Raw genomic sequence first — 16556 nt, 5'->3', positions numbered from 1 at the left:
CCCTCGGTTATCGGAGAACCGCTGGGGAGCTCGCGGCGGTGCGTGCGCCCAAAAATGGTATTGTTAAGGAAGCCCAAGGTACCGGACGGCGCTGTAACCCACGTGGTATCCGTGCCCATACCCGTAACCGTGCACAAAGGTCCCCTCAGAGGCGCACAGCTCGTTGATTGATGTTCGGGCCGAAGCGGGCTCGTGCAATATATGCGTGGCGATAGGAAATGGTGCGTGAGCCCCACAGGTACCTAGCTGCCACTGAAGGCTAACGTCATGGTGCCACCATCTATGAATTATTCTGACGTATGAATCTCTGTCATGCCTTTTGCTTAAACAAAATGACATGGTTGGTCAGGTCCCAGAGTTTCCATGTCGTCAAAGATTACTTCCACGACCTTCTATTCCTCTGCGAGAAGGAAAGCGTAGGCTTCGTTCCTTTTCTTGAGTTTTTATACAAGTCATCAAGTGGTGTAATAGGACAAGTCAGATACGGTTAAAGACGTTGTTGGAGAGCTTTTGCTCGCGGTATGTAAAGTTAAGGGGTTAGAAGAAATTCTCAACAGTGATTTTTTTGTTTATCTTATGCACAAGCCGAACGTAAGGTCATTGTTGAGACGGATGAGGGCATGCCTTCGTCAGAACCTGAGTAAAGGATCGCTGAAGACAGGGACCGTTAGCAGAGGACACCACAGACAATCAACAACATCTGAGACGACAAAGACTGACGCCAAGAAAAAACACTTGTCAAGAACAAGAACTCCTTTGAACACTTGCTTTGAACACCAGTATGTTCTCACTGAAAATACATCGTGTCCGCCATCGCTCATCACGGCGAACAATCAAATGCGTCATCGATTAACAACTTGAATTGCAGGTCAGGTCTTGAATGGCACAACTTAATTGTATCAATGATCTATGATCATATTGATACATTACATATGACAATCTGGAACGAGCGTTTCATTATTTCGCAGCAGAAGGCCCTTGGGACTGTTTTCTTAAAGCCCATTGATCGCATTACCAATGTTCTGTGGATGATGTCCTATGTTGTGATTTCAGTTCCATTAAAAATAGCGAATTGAAACCCCTAAAACTGAATGCTGGTCATCTTTCTTGAAGCGCCATAAATCAGTGTTGCTCTGATTGTAGGCAACATTATTCTCAACCGAACGTTGCTTCTTAAAAAGGTCATTTTGGTTCATGATATGGCTACAACTGCAACTGTGTGTGGCCAAAACCACAGGTGAAGAGCGTTTCAAAAAGTGTGGGGGGGCAGGCTCAGAGTATAGTTAAGGAACTTACACAGGAAAGCAGCCCGGTGACCGAAGGGGAGGGGTGGAGATGGAGTGCATTGTCCGTTCTTAATTCACAGCAACGCGTTTTGGAAATAACTGAATAGGATGGTTCCTATGCTAGATGTACATGTACAGCTGCTTCCCGTTGGGGTATGATTTTGCCTGTTTGACCCATCCATGTCATTCTGCAAATAAGACTATCCAGCTTCCTAACATTATTCATCCATCTGAAAGCTGTTTTGCCTGGGAGGTGAAATTCCACCAGCGGGTGGCATTTTGGACCATTGGGGAAGCTACCACAGGGTAAGTGCTAAAAGACGACCAGGGCACAGGCTGGTCAGGATTTTGAATGCAAATCATTGTGCCCATAGGTGCAGCAGAGTTTTCATGCTCCTAGATTTCGCCGGCTGCTTTTTAAGAGATTAGATTTGTCACAGATTTTTAGGCGGAGCCAAATTCCGAAGCTTCAAATACTAATTGCCAAACATAATATGACGAAAACAGCATAACCAGAGTTCTCCCCGAACATACCTAGTCACAGACTGAACACATTCCTTGCAGGTATTTCTGATATTTGATGTCTGGGCCCTGATCCCGTCCGCCGCCGGCGGCCACTGCCCTGGCCGTTCTCAGCATGATTGACTATGAACTGATCGCATAACTGTCTTGCTGCATGTTTAGGGATCAGCGTCACTGTTTACTGGTGCGTAAAGCATACATTGGACACCTGCTACAGTATCTATATGCAGGTTATCTCCCCTTGCACCGCACCACAGCAGGAAATGAGCTCTCAGGAAACTGCCGGCATTAGGCATGAATGGGTCTACCGGCCATGTATTGGCCTCTCATTCCACGTAGCCGACTTGGTCTGCTTCTGCATGCTAATGATGGTGACTCCTCCCCCCCCCCCACACACACACACGCAAAATCGCCAGATATAGTTCATTGTTAGCGAGCCCCAATGGAAAGCCCCAGTGGAACATTCCTGGCCCCAGTGGAAAGTGGAGGGCTGTGCCCCCCCCCCCCCCTACCTCTATTCTTACATACATGGCCAGAACCACATCCTAATGGTCAATTAGGAGCAAAAGTATCGCATGCACAAAAGATGGCACGAAAAGGGATGCAGATGAACATTTAAACGCGCGATGTTATCACAAGTTCAATGCTACATCAGACGTGGTGCGCATAGCGTGGCGCACATGAGGAACATCAGATCACACAGGCGCAGAAATACCTCGCCATCGCAGAATCACCTGTTGCTGGAAAACGTCATATTGCTGCCGTTTAAATAACCTTTTTGCGAGCATCATCCTTTAATTTGGCGAGCTTCGAACCGATTCAGTTCGATAAAAACACCAGAGATGGCGAGACCAAATATTCAAATGATTGGAGGGTCCCTCAGTCAAGACATGTAGCCAACATTTCCCTTAGGGCAGTAGGCGGGGGGGGGGGGGGATAAATGTCAAATATTCTCCGGAGCCCTGTGAGCTTGAAACAAACTTCTGAAAACTTGTCCATCATCTAGCGCAGGCCTTTTTCTCAGCGAGGAAGGAATATTCCCTTTCAAATGTACCTCCCCTTGACAACGTTCTCACCTCAGTCATCTGAATGTGTAACTCCCTGGAATGCACGAATATCGAAAAAATTAGATCGCCGGCCCTGAAAGGGACTTACCACTAACCACTTTGCATTCTGAATATTCACGCACCACGTTCCGACATGTTAAGTGGGTTCAAAAATGAAGTTTTAAAGGAAAAATAGCTGGGCAAACCTAACACGGTCATGTCATATTCCCCCCTCGTGTAGGCATTCTGTCAAGGTAATGATAGTATGCCCATCTTTATTGAATATCAGAACAATTTATGCTAGCGGGATTCGCTTTGGGATAAAATGCTCCGAACGGAATGCTTAAAGCCAGGAACGGTGCGACCAATTTTTGATAAGGAGACGAGGTCATGAGATCCTCACGACACTGGGATGAAAAAAGATGGACGAGAAATCATGACTTTAACAGCTGACATTCCCGTAAATGATCATTGTTATACAAATTATGCATGTGTCTAAGTTGCCCCACCGTAGGGGGTCGCAGGAACTGGGGTCGCCTGGGGTCGCAGGAACCGGGGAGGGGGCAGGGGCTGAGACCCACAGCGCTCTAGAAATGGCTTTCCCCCATTGACGGACGCCCTGTGCGCCGTGCCGTTGGAAAAATATTATCGCAGTGTCGTAGCTTCCTCTCAGCACAGTACATACTGTTATCTAGACCAGTTAGTCATATCAGGCATCATCGCGCGCACGTGTGTTTGCACAGTAACAAAAGCTTCGCAGGGTGATCTTTCATGTGCTTTTACCTCTCAGCTTCACTATGGCTTGGACGTCCGATGTCAAAAGCTTTTTGTTTGCTTATCGAAAAGCGATACCAGAGAGTACATCTGGCCATTTATTGCACTGTCGATGAAGCAAAACAAGTTTTCAGTCCCTGTTGCAAGTTGAAACCGCATCAGCTGTGGTGTACTGGCGGGCAGGATCATGTGAAGACGATCAAGTTTGGCAACAGTTCAGGGATCATCTCCCGCACGTTGTGCCTCACGTTGCGGAGAATGGAAAAGGGGAGGGATGCAAATATGGTTACCAGGGGACTATATTTGACCTCTTAGCAAATGGCAAGCGCCGGTTTAACTTACTCCTCTGGTGGTGCTGTACCTGGGTGTCTCCATAGGGCTGGTATACGCAGTTTTTACGCGACCTGGAATAAGAATTTGACAAGATTGAAAATAATGAAAAAATGAATGAGATCGGGTCTCTACCGATATCATAAGCGACATGTCACAACACAACAGCCTAAAAATAAGAAACATTTAAAGCATGGTTGTATATGTAGTACGGGTCGAAAACTCGTGCAAGATTGATGGGGACCACCTGCATCCCTTTAGGTATTTCCATCGCCTGTGAAATGAAACGGCGTAATGCCTACGAAATCTTCCGTTCTATCAATCAGGCTCGTGGCCAAAATCTTCCTCACGGGCGCCACATGCCAAAAAGTCCAAGAATATACAGCGTATTAAGAATTTGTCTAACTGGTAATCACGCAGAAAATACGACCCCAATCACTCAGAGAAGATGCTCTAAAATTGGCTCTCGCCAGCCTGGCCAGAGACTGCCGGAATGCTTCCCCTGCACGGTACGTGGTTTGAGACCTTGGAACACTTAAAGACAACCAAGACCAATCAATGCACAGGACATACACAATGGGACACTTCTGCAATATTCACAAAGTTTTCTATGCCTAAACAAGTTATGATGGCCACTTCTTGACTTTGACCTCGGACTTATCTCGGCCAGCGCAAGACTTTGATTTGAACTTAAAACTGTTCCCGGACACAAAAGGAATGGTGCTGGAAAAGGTGCATGAAATTCTATGTCGCTCCGCTCCGTGGCTTGCTGGTGTTTTTTCAATGTTTTCTTTTCATGTTTTTTTTTAGTCCCTGAAGCGTTTAGAGGACGGATTTCTGTCCCCCGGCCGTCTTCGTCGTCATTAGGGCTTGATGACGCACTCAGCTCCTGTGGCTATATGGCGTCACCTCCCTCTCACTCTGGTAAGGAGGGCGGACATCGCGGGAACGTCCCTCAGCTGAACCCAGCTGAGACCTTATCTTCATTTCACATCGAAACTTAAAGGGAACGCTCCACACTTGAAGGCATTGAAGCAAACACCAGACGTGTTGAAATAAGCTCACTTTTAACTACTGGTATGCTTTTTGGTGGAAAAGACTGCTCTAGATAACACAATGTCCTTGCTTAGTGAACATGCCTCTCAGTGTGCCATTGTTTGATTGCATCATTTTACCTTGCACGACATTGATTGGGAGCCAGTTGACGGCCGTTATATCTGGAAACCATGCTCGCAAACGCCGGGTATGAACGAATGAACAATTATATTCTTATTGGCCTTGATCGTTGCATGGCCAGTGGAATAAAAGGATTTCAGAGACGTCGTTATGACGTTACGGATATTTTGAGACGTCCACATTTTGCGTTTGGTGTCCACGTGACCCCTTCCAATCGGAAGCATTTAATGAAATTTAGTTCGACAGAGCCTCAACCATCACAAATAACTGCAGACAATCATGAGTGTTCATTGACATTGTCGAATTGCATTGACATCAGTGAAGACGGTTTTACGATTTTACTACTTTTAGAAATATCCTTCCTACAATGAATTTGGTAGCTAAACTGGCAGCTCCACGTTTTGTAACGGTACTCAGTAACGGCGCATCTGTGACACCCTATGTCAATGTAAAGAACACCGCGTGTAGATGAGAACGCGGGATGTGTGTAACGGGCTCTAGGTTTGTGAGGGTTATCACATCGGCGATTGTATTTCAAGCAATCAACTGTCGCTCAGTTTTCCGTAGTTTTCCAGTTTTGGAGGCTTGAGCTTTGTTATTTTGTCAACATGCCGAAGTCAAGAAGAGATAGAACGGGTGAGCGTCTTGACTTGGTTACCATTGTATTTCTGCAAGTTGTGTCATTCAGCATGTTCTGTTCTGAGGTTTTGCTCTTATAATATGCTGAAGTTCCTAGAGGTTTCACTTCCATACCATTTATCAGATGGCGATTTCGCCAAAAATTTGCCCTCTGCACCAGGCGGCTTCATAACACCAATGTACTGAAACTCCTGTTTGTGTTAAACTCTGGCCAGGTCAAATTTAGCTGAATTTTCAGTCATTTTTGGCACTTTTCCTTGTGCTGTAAAAATGCATTGTACATTAATGGATGTTTTTGTGTCATCAAATGTTAAACCTAATCATAAAACAGGGAAATTTTAGGGATATCTTATCATCTCACTTTTAAAATAGATAAATGATAATATAACACAGATGTTGGTCTGTAATACTGATAGCACATACTGACCCTTTGAGGCCATCCTGCTGGACATTTGCTTGTTCAATGTGTAGCTTCAGGTGTTGGTTGCTGATTGGGTGCAGCAACTACCTATGCCATCTTAATGTGGTGTAACCATGACATCACTGTAGGATATTTCCCCACATATTGTTGTGAATGATGGGCTGTAGGGAGATTAGGTTGGGAATAATAAGTGTTACAATAAGCAGGACAAGGAGAGAGTAGGAGTGGGAGTAGGGGAAGGCATTGGAGTAGGTTGGGTTAGGTCAGGTTATATTACAAACTTACCTGCATGCTTTACAGGCACTGGACAGTTCAGAGAATACGATAAGAATATGCCCACCTGGGTCAGATTTTTAACATTCTTTTTTAGATGCTTTTGGGGAAAGCCTGCTTGGAATTAACTTCACAGCAAATAATTCTTTGAAGTGTTGTCTTTTTGTGCTGCAATTAATGACACGTAACTCAGAGCACTTGTATGCATGGTGTACATACTCTAAGGTTATTGTTGGGTGTCACTGCTCTACCAGATATGTTTAGTATAATGTGTATCTTTGCTGTCTGGCCAGATTACTGTCAAGGAATCCTGTGATCTCTGCAGCTCTCAGAACAAATTATATGAAGTTTTTTATGAAACATATTATATTTTTTGAAACAATTTTTGCCTGGAAAATGGTGGGGAAATTTTATGTGAAACTGCTGTAACACCTTCATAATTTCTTGATAATTGCAGCAGTATGCAACACCTGGGCCCCTGGGATTTATGTCATGTTGTTCAGGTAGCATTAAGTGTTTTCCAATTCTGGCCAAGGGGATTACTTGATATTAATACAGAGCAAAAAGGGACAAAAATGTGCAGTTCTGCTAACTGTGGTCTGATTTTGTCCATCCAATGCCATAGCTGTTCAGGCAGGAACCATTACTTGGAGTTAGTATGGATAATGCTGGTTGACCTTGCCCAGGTAGGAGGTTAGTGTACAAATGCATATTGTAGGTGTTGGTTAAAGCAAGGAATGCTGGGTATGCTGTGGATCATGTAATGAAAACAGTCATTAATAGAAAAAATGGTTGCATTTCTGGCAAAATTTTTAACAATTTCAAGCACACATGCCCCTAAAGAAACTGTAAGCAAGTTCAGTTAGGATGGGAATGAGACTTATCTCCTGCCACAGCAGAAGATTCCAGCTGCAACTGTTGGTAGTAATGTGACAGCCATCGCAGTTTGCGGCAATGACATCCCAGCTGTCACAATTGGCAGTGGTGACATTCTGGTCATCACTGTTGGCAGAGATGACAATCAACAAAAGTGGCCCCATTGTGACTGGTCATGGGCGGATAATTAGAGGTGGCATTGGTAGCATGGACATGTTGACCGCAGGCTGACAAGTCGGCCACTCTGGTAGGCGGCAAGACGTGTGAAATATCAGTCCTCAAAGACAGTAGTAGTGCCATGCCAGTGTCATGGTCGGCGGCCGTGGTGCTGTCCCGTCAGTGTCACGGACAACCAGCTACCGCAGCTGTTGGTGTGTCACTAGCCGCCAGAGATGGCTTTGGTGATGACCTGGCCATCTCACCGGGCAGTGGTGATGAACCATCCATCATGAGTGGCTGTAGTGATGGATCAGCCATCACGGGCGGAGGTAGTGATGGATCAGCCATCACGGGCGGCGGTAGTGAAGGACCAACCATCACGGGCGGCGGTAGTGGTGGATCAGCCATCACGGGTGGCGGAAGTGATGGATCAACCATCACGAGCGGCGGTAGTGATGGATCAGCCATCACGGGCGAGTGGTGATGGATCAGCCATCACGGGCGGCGGCAGTGATGGATCAGCCATCACGGACGGCAGTGGTGACGGATCAGCCATCACGGGCGGCGGTAGTGATGGATCAGCCATCACGGGGGGGAGGGGGCGGAAGTGGTGGATCAGCCATCACGGGCGGCGGAAGTGGTGGATCAGCCATCACGGGCGGGGATCAGCCCGGCGCAGCGACGGATCAGCCATCACGGGCGGCGGCAGCGACGGATCAGCCATCACGGGCGGCGGCAGCGACGGATCAGCCATCACGGGCGGCGGCAGCGACGGATCAGCCATCACGGGCGGCGGCAGCGACGGATCAGCCATCACGGGCGGCGGCAGCGACGGATCAGTCATCACGGGCGGCGGCAGCGACGGATCAGCCATCACGGGCGGCGGCAGCGACGGATCAGCCATCACGGGCGGCGGCAGCGACGGATCAGCTGTCACGGGCGGCGGCAGCGACGGATCAGCTATCACGGGCGGCGGCGGTGCCGACTCGGTCCTCACAGTTCGTGATGTCTCAGGTCGGACGCCGCCGTCGGCGTTGGTGGCGGGTTGTACCATATCGCAAGGTTGCAGACTAGGGGCGGTGGCGGTATAGCGGTTAGGGCGCTCGACTGTGGGCCTATTGGTCTTGGGTTGGGGTCCCCGCTATGCCACCACTGCACTCCACCTGCCACCCAAATATGGGGGGGGGGGGGCGTCCGTCTCGATATGGCCCTGTCAGTCGTTAAGACATAACGCGCAAATCGCTATTATTATAAGACTGGATACCAAGACTGCGTGGCAGTCTGCGATGGTGTCGGACGGTCCGTCGCAGCCGGCTGTAGTCGGTAGCTGTTTGGACAGACCGCCACACCTCTCAGTGTTGCAGGAGGCAGCTTGAAAGGTGGATACAGCCTGAAGTGTTCGGGGATCGGTGGTCCAAATCCCCAATACCACCCCGTCGCCGAACTGTACGAACATTAAGCCTTAGAAGAGGCAATCGCCTTGTGTTTTGGCAATCGTCTTTTTGTCGTCTTTAGCCACCGGTTCTTGCGGGTCGGGTGGCAATTGCAGTTGGGAATTAGGGTCGATTAATGGGCAAAAGTGCACAAAAATCGTTCCGTGTGAGCGATAGACGTTTTACCGCCATGGCAGGCGGCCGTGTTCAGGGACATCACGTGCATGACTTAACTGACTGTCAAGGGAGTTCGCCTAGTCCTTACTGTCGTTACAGACTGCGGGATCGGGTCACGTGACAGGCCAAATCAGCGAAATCGTCAACAAATCGTCACTCGCTCTGCCCTGATTGGACCGGAACGTGCTGCGTGGTGTCTAACCTTGCTTGCCACGCTGCTTCGCTCGAGCATCGCCACTACACGGGGTATCTCAGTGTTATGTTATCGCACAGCAACACACGTCGCAACATTGTTATTGTTGTGCGTAAGTTGGCGCTTAAGATGTGCGATGTGGGATACAACGTCCAGGTCAAGGGCAGGTGGTGTGTACGTGGTATCTAACTGCGTGTCATTGGCCTGTTACAGTTGCCCTGACCAAGACCACTAGCCGCAAGGGGGCGGATACGAAGGCAAAGCTGATCGACGATGTCCGGCAGTGTGTGGACGAATATGCTCGCCTCTTCGTCTTCTCTGTTCAGAATATGAGGAACGAGCGGTGGAAGGACCTCCGCGCTGAGTGGAAGCATAGCCGGTATGTCAGTGGGACGTTTTACTGATCCTGTCGCGGTGGAATGCTGAACTGCAGAGCTTTGTGCAGCTGAACTTGGGCCATGTGGGAGGCAGTGTGCCCTCACGTAGTGATGTGTGCTTTTTAGAGCGTATCGCAACGTCCTTAAGAGTGTATATGTATACGTATATATATATATATATATATATATATATATATATATATATATATATATATATATATCCTCCGAAAGCTAATGTGGCCCATGCAGTCGCTGGAGCTCGATAAGATGGGCGTGGCGCCGTGCGTCGCGCTCCCTTTTATTTAAAAATGTATGTTGTTCCAAAGTTTTTGAATGCTTAGTTTTCGCCTTGTTGGTCACCGATTTGCCGATTTCAATGATGATGACGATATGTCAATGCGTACTGTTCTAGATTCTTTTTTGGAAAGAACAAAGTGATGGCACATGCGCTCGGCAAGACGGAGGAGACCGAGCACAGGAAAAACCTGCACAAGGTGTCAGAACATCTGGTTGGCCAGTGTGGCCTTCTTTTTACCAACAAGACCAAGGAAGAGGTCTTCGAGTAAGTCAGCCATTCCAGTCGTCTGCATTTTTTCAACTTCTTGGGTTATTTGTTTTTGTTTTGTTTTCTGTAATTGACTTGTCTGCGTAGGATGGGGTATTGTGAATGACGTGAGCGGCAACTCATTGAACTACTGATCCTGACTTGATAACTCGTGTGCATTCGCATTGCGTGTTGCGTGAGCGTTTCACGGAACCCAGCACAATCACCGCCGAGGCGAAGCCACAACAGTCGTGGCAGCTATGTCCATAATACGAAGTTAAGTCTTACGCTAGGTCTTAGTTCCCCAATACGCTACGTGCGCCAAGTATGCGAGCATCTCAACTGTGCCTCACTTTGCACTCTGGTGTGGACCGGTTTCATTAGCTCTGAACCCATGCAGCTGTAGTTTTGCGCCAGGAAGCCGTGCCAGGCCGTCGGAGCCGGCGTCCGTCGGAGCCCGACTCAGCCCTCCCGTCACGCCCTTCGCCCACTCGCCCGCCAGGTGGTTCGGAGAGTTCAGCTGCCCCGAGTACGCCCGCTCCGGCAACCGAGCCACGGCCACTGTCGAGCTGTCCGAGGGCCCGCTGGACCAATTCCCGCACAGTCTGGAGCCGCACCTGCGCCAGCTCGGCCTGCCAACCACGCTCAAGAAGGGTGCGTCGCGGCCGGGCGCGGTGACGGCGGCGGCGGCCGGGGCCAGGAGAGCCATGGCCGAGGGAGGCGGGCGGTGACACGGGTGACAGGGGCCACGGGCTGGGTTTGGGGCTTTGAGAACGCGCCGGAGGCGTGCGGAAAGGAGGATGCCGCAGGAAGTATCGCTAGGGACGGGCGGAGACACGGCACTCACGTTGGGGATGGTTGTGCCTCAGAACCGGTGACTCTCCTGCTGTTGGATTTCGTCTTCTGTCAGCGCCCCCCCCCCCCCCCACCCCAACATCCCTGATCTTCGCTGCGTTAGCGTGGTCTTGCAAGGGTGGACGGTAGCTTGATTGGTGAAATGGATCGATTGAGGCACGTGACAATATTCATTCATGTGTCATGTTATGGAATGTACCACTGAATGGTGAAAAGTACCCACTTTTGTGTTCTGGACAACAAACGATAACAACAGGACGGTTCGGGGCCTAGAACGTAAAAGTGCCTCCCCCCCTCCCCCCCCCCCCCCTCCCTTTCAGTGGCATATGCGGTGGAGATTGCCGGAGTTTATGCGAGAGATCCGTCGGAATTAGCGCATTTTAATGAGAAATGAGAAATCTGGGATAATTTGTGGTTTATTTTAATGAGAAAGCTATAAAGTTATGACCAATTTGATGGCAGTTTGTGTAACTGCTGCCTCGCCTGCCGCGCTGCATCATCCGCCGGCGAGCGTATAGAGTAACTTTTCGAAGAATATTGCCGCGTCGTGCACTCAGTCTGTTTCATTTAGCGAGCTCCCACACAACTTTGCAAGACCAAGGTAACGCAGCCGAGCCACAGAACTGCAATGCGTCTGCAGGCGGAAGGCGAAATGCAACGACAGTGATGTCTCGGGCTCTAACGGAGCATCGACAGCAGTGCGCACGGTTCGGACTTCGCATTCCGTTGGGCCTGTTCCTGTCGTGTTGGACCTGTTTCTGTCGTGTTGGACCTGTTCCTGTCGTGTTGGACCTGTTTCTGTCTTGGGACGACACCTGGTGGCGACAGCGCCCGGAGGGCCGCAGCATCGGCCAGTGCGAAGTGCCGTGTTGGTGGCCCCTTGTGTCGGTTCCATGCTTAATGACCGTGCGCCGCTTTGCAGGTGTGGTGACGCTGGTCAAGGACCACGTGGTCTGCACGGAGGGAGACGCATTGAAGCCGGAGCAGTGCCGGATACTGGTGCGTATTGGACGCGTTTTGGTCAGTCATGGCGGCCCTGATAGCAATAAGACCAACGTACGGCACTGATCAGCTGATGCGAGGGTTGCGCCGTCGCTAACACACGATGTGACTGCCTTGAGTGCATGGCGCTGTGCAGCCCGCATGAGGTGCTCATTCGTTCTCGCTGACGGACTTCAGCTACCAAGTGCTTGATGCTGACGTGAAACGGCCTGGCCTATAGGTGCCCTGTGGATGTTCTGGTGCGTTGGCTGTCTGTGCCGCCGGCAGCTGGCCCCTCTTTCAGCCGCCCCGCGCCGCACACGCCGCGGTGCCCTCAACAGGCGGAGTTTTCAATTACGGTGCCGGGCCAGCAACAGCCTCGCTTTCCTTAGCCCACCCCCACACTGGTGCTAGGTCAGGGGCAGGCTGAGTTCCGTATACCCCGCCTCCCCCCCCCCCCCCTCCCCGCGCCGCAGGGCCCGCTGTGCCGGCAGCAGGCTCAGCTCCCGTGCCCACGCTCCGCAGAAGCTGCTGGGCCAACAGCAGGCCGAGTTTCGCGTGACGCTGCACTGCGTGTGGACGAGCGGCGGCCAGCTGGAGATCCTGCTGCGGCCGCTGGCCGCCGACGAGCCCGCCGACGAGCCCCACATGGACGACGAGTCGGACATCTCAGATCTCGAGCCCGATGCCCAGTGACTGCGCACGGGGCGCGGTCATGCGCGCGACAATACGGACGCTGGACGGAGCAAGCGTTTTTGTTGTGCGTCTTCTAGCGTCGATTGGGAAGCGAAACATGATGTGGTACTTCCGAATACAGTGGCCGCCTTGGATCCCCAGAGGTGCATGTCTTCCGCTTTTGATCGGCAGCGATGCGTATTTTCACCGAGAATTGATGCTGGACATGCGAAAGGGAGATTTGCGGTTGTCAAACGTGGGGACCGGTTGTCGATGGGTTGTGCTTTTGTGCGGGCTGCTCCATGCCGATTGTTCGAAGCTTCACACGTTAGTTAAGAGCGCCGTCCTATTGCACACGGTGGCTCCTTCCTGCTAAGCTGCGCCAAATTGTACTTGTTGACAACTGATTGGATGATCTTCAAGGGATTTGCGAACGGAAGCACCGCATTTGAGGTATGCATGCGGGCGTGATAATTGGGAGACGCCTGGAACTTGAGTTTGTGTCCTGTCGCGTGCTGTAGTTTGCAGTTTGAACGCTCTTCAGTTCGTCTGCCGCACGCGGCCGGCGCGTTACGCTGGGGTGGTGCGTCATAACTCCTGTGCATCAGTCCACTGTATTCATATAGTTCTGAAGACCTTATCCGCAGCGGTGCAGCGGTCAGCATGGCTGAGTCGGCGCTGGCCGATCGGCAGAGTGAGACGTGGCATCGATTTACCGTTACTTGTCTCGCTAGTCCTTGTGGGTCTGAGATGCGGATGGCTGCAGCTTGGATAGGAGAGCCGCCACGTGTTTTGGACGCCGCTATTCACCCGGCGCTACTGTCCAGACCTGATCATTTTGAAACATGCTTAACCTCGCTACCCTGTCCGGGGAGAAAAGGAATCGCGGCGATGAGTAAACAGTTCGCTAACTGTTATAAGAGATGAACCAACATGTGCACGTGGAGTGCCTCAAGCCGCGGGAGCAATTCGCTTTCAAGAGCAGACTTGTAAGCTGCTGTAGACCACGAACGAGTATTTGATGTTAGTGTATTGACCTGCGGTTGTATAAAACGCTCATGATAGGTTAAACACGCGGCCCGCTGACACCGCCAGTCGCTGCACCGCGGCACACCGACACACTCATTTGCACTAGGGGCGGCAGTACGCGGTAAAACGCTCCACTCCACACTCGCTAAAACACCCGAACACAGTCAGCGCCTCAGACCCGGATCGACCGCAAGAAGCCGCGCACAACACGGCGCGCGGGCGGCGCGACGGAGATCTCGCGCGCGCTCCTGGGCGGCCGGCTAAGTACGGTCCCGCCGCGCAGGTAATGCCCGTCCCGGCGGCCGCCGGCGCCGGCGGGCCGCTATGGCACAGGCGGGACCGCCGCACTCGGCCCGCTCTGCAGTCTCGCTAGCACGCGCCGGCGCAGGCCCGCTAAAAGTTTTGACTATTTTGCTGCCGCTTGCGCTTGGTGTCCATGGCGTCGAGGATTGGCTGGCGCTTGGCCATGTACCGGCGCCGCAGGTCGTCTATCTCGCGCTCCATCTCGGAGTCGAGACTGTTCATGCGCGTCTGCAGCTGGTCGTAGCTCATAAAACGGATCTGCAAGCAAGCGGCAGTGACCCACGGGACGTCGGACAGTAGGGAATTAATACGTGGCTAGGTGTGACAAACATCACGGAACTAACATTGGGAATCGTACATGTAACGTCACCGGCCTGCCAATGCCACACATGGCCGTCACGCATCGTAACGAGGGAATCTATTCCGCGGTCGGTGTAGCTGCCGTTACATACGCCCGTGCAACATGAAGACATCGGCGTAAGGCATGTACTCGTCGCGGCGCTCCTCACCGTCCGTCCACAACACAACACAACGACGTCCACAACGCCGACGACCGGCCCATGCGTCAGCCAACTTACAAACTCGAACGAGGTGTCCATGAACTGGTTGCGCCCCAGCTTGGGCGCCAGGTCGGGCAGAGGCGGCGGCGGGACGAATATCTGCTGGACGGGGGCGGGGCCGGACGGGCCAGCGGGAAACGGGCCGGCTCCCGGCAGCCGAGAGGCCAGCGACGGCACCTGACCGGGCTGAAACTGGCCCGCCGGTGGCGTCAGCCACGGCGCCGCCCGCCCGGGTCGGCCGCCAGTGTGGCGCAACGGTGGTATTCAGTGGGCAGCCAGAGCAGACGAGACACCGCGGCGCTCCCGACTATGGAGTGAAATGTTTGACTCTCTATGGGATGGGATGCCGTCGGTTCGCGAACCCGCACACGTGGCGACATCCATTCGTTGGTCAGCTTGAGCCAGGCAGCTGTGTTCCAAGTTTCCCCGCAAGTTCCACCTGATGCAAGCACTATCAACACTATTCAGCTTCCACGGTGGACACCAATTCATCCCAGAAGGGACGTCAGCAACGAAGGCGCAGCGTTGAGAGGCGCGGCGAGCTGCCGACCACCAGCCAGTCCGGACAAGCGGCACGACCAACCACACACGAGAGACGGACAGCGCACGAGGCACACCGACGCCGGACGGGCCGGCTGCGGAGCCCGGCGTGTCCCGGCGGCTCCCGCCGCCGACGCTACCTGATAGGCGGCGCGCTCGCGCTCCGAGTGCAGGTACTCCAGCTGCTGCGGTCGCGGCGTCGGATGGTACTCCTGGCCGGGCGGCGGCAGCGGCGGAGGCGGAGGCGGAGGAGGCGGCGGCGGCGGCGGCGGCGCCGGCATCGCGTACGGGCCGGCCGGCGGCGTGGCGGCCAGCCGCGGCAGCGCGGCCGGCCTGGCCGCCGCCGGCGCCGGCTGCGGCGGCGCCGGCCGCTGCTGCTGCTGTTGCAACAGACGCTGAAAGCAAGCCGACCAGGCGTAAGCGGGGCCGGGACGGCACGCGGGCGGGCGGGCAGCCGGGCGGCGCGGCAAGCGTAGCGTCCGTGTCAAGCTCCCGTCACGACAGGCGTCCGGTTTGCACCGGCGGATACGCCGGTGGGCGGCGGCACTCACCCGCTGCTCGGCCTCCTTCTTGTCGAAGTGGTCCAGGAAGAGCGGCCGGTACTTGGGGCTGCCGTCGCCCGTGTCGTGACCTGCGGCAGAGCGGGGGAGCGGCTCAGCTGGCGGCCACGGGAGTGCAGAGCCGGACGAGCTCGGCACGCAAACACGACGCGACAGCAGGTCGTTGCGCGTTCGAACGGGTCGATCAGCCACTCCAACTAGTCAGGCAATTAATTAGCTAAACAAGGACTAACAGGGAAACTTCTGACATTCGCGGCAGGAAAACATAAAAAGCAAAATCATCAACCTCCGCATTAGCAGCCGCGTCCCACGCAAAACAAAACGCCCCCGCCGCCGGCAGCGACGGCTCCCCGACTGACGTTTCATTGTGGACTCGTCCTCCTCTGGGTCCGAGTTGATGTGCATGGTGTTGAGACTGGATGTGACGGAGACGAGGGTGCCGTCAGCGACGTCGCGCTCCACGAGCGTGCCGGCGTCGCCCGGCACCAGGGTGCCCGGGTCGGCCGGCACCATCGTGCCGTGACTGGTCGTCTCCACCTGCTGGCGAGCGCACACACCGTCAGCGGGTGGGGCCAGTGGCCGCGGGTGGCGCACGTGCGCCCCCGGTCATCCCGCAGACGCCGTCGGTCAACTGGATCGCAGCAGCCGTGGGAGCTGTCGTCAGTGCATGTCACTTCCAGGTCGTTACCGGCGCCCGCTCTCACGTCTGTGCGATTCGGCGCGTGACATGCGGTACGAGGCGCGCGGTTTGAGCCCTGACCTTAGGGTCCGAGCTTCAAAGCGCTGCCGATGGCGCGCACAGAGCCGGACTGCACTGCACCGTGGCG

General features: G+C 53.1%; 2 protein-coding genes across 3 annotated transcripts in view; one reads left to right on the top strand and one right to left on the bottom strand.

Moving 5' to 3' along the window:
- LOC119102604 (mRNA turnover protein 4 homolog) overlaps positions 1-12910 on the top strand; it is a 55391-nt gene extending 42481 nt beyond the window's left edge. Inside the window, exons 1-6 of one of the 2 annotated variants that reach the window (XM_037226045.1) lie at positions 5630-5770; positions 9519-9684; positions 10095-10244; positions 10729-10880; positions 12004-12080; positions 12588-12910. In XM_037226045.1, coding sequence (XP_037081940.1) covers positions 5743-5770; positions 9519-9684; positions 10095-10244; positions 10729-10880; positions 12004-12080; positions 12588-12758 — 744 coding nt within the window. In that variant the 5' untranslated portion in view covers positions 5630-5742 and the 3' untranslated portion in view covers positions 12759-12910. Of the gene's footprint in view, positions 1-5629; positions 5771-9518; positions 9685-10094; positions 10245-10728; positions 10881-12003; positions 12081-12587 lie in introns of those variants that run through there. The other variant, XM_037226044.1, reaches the window with a different exon arrangement.
- Positions 12911-13749: 839 nt separating this feature from the next.
- On the bottom strand, positions 13750-16269 carry LOC119102603 (serine/threonine-protein kinase 4; the record flags this gene model as incomplete). The annotated part of the gene is given in 4 exon segments (XM_037226043.1): positions 13750-14327; positions 14648-14821; positions 15721-15800; positions 16089-16269. Coding segments are annotated over 4 exon segments (603 nt in total), but the record flags the coding sequence as incomplete, so codon positions are not given.
- Positions 16270-16556: the final 287 nt, after the last annotated feature.

Source organism: Pollicipes pollicipes, unplaced genomic scaffold (assembly GCF_011947565.3).
Source record: "Pollicipes pollicipes isolate AB1234 unplaced genomic scaffold, Ppol_2.1 Scaffold_5724;HRSCAF=6776_pilon_pilon_pilon, whole genome shotgun sequence".
Classification (NCBI taxonomy): domain Eukaryota; kingdom Metazoa; phylum Arthropoda; class Thecostraca; order Pollicipedomorpha; family Pollicipedidae; genus Pollicipes; species Pollicipes pollicipes.
The sequence above is the reverse complement of the archived record's forward strand: the minus strand, read 5'-3'. Positions and strand labels throughout refer to the sequence as shown.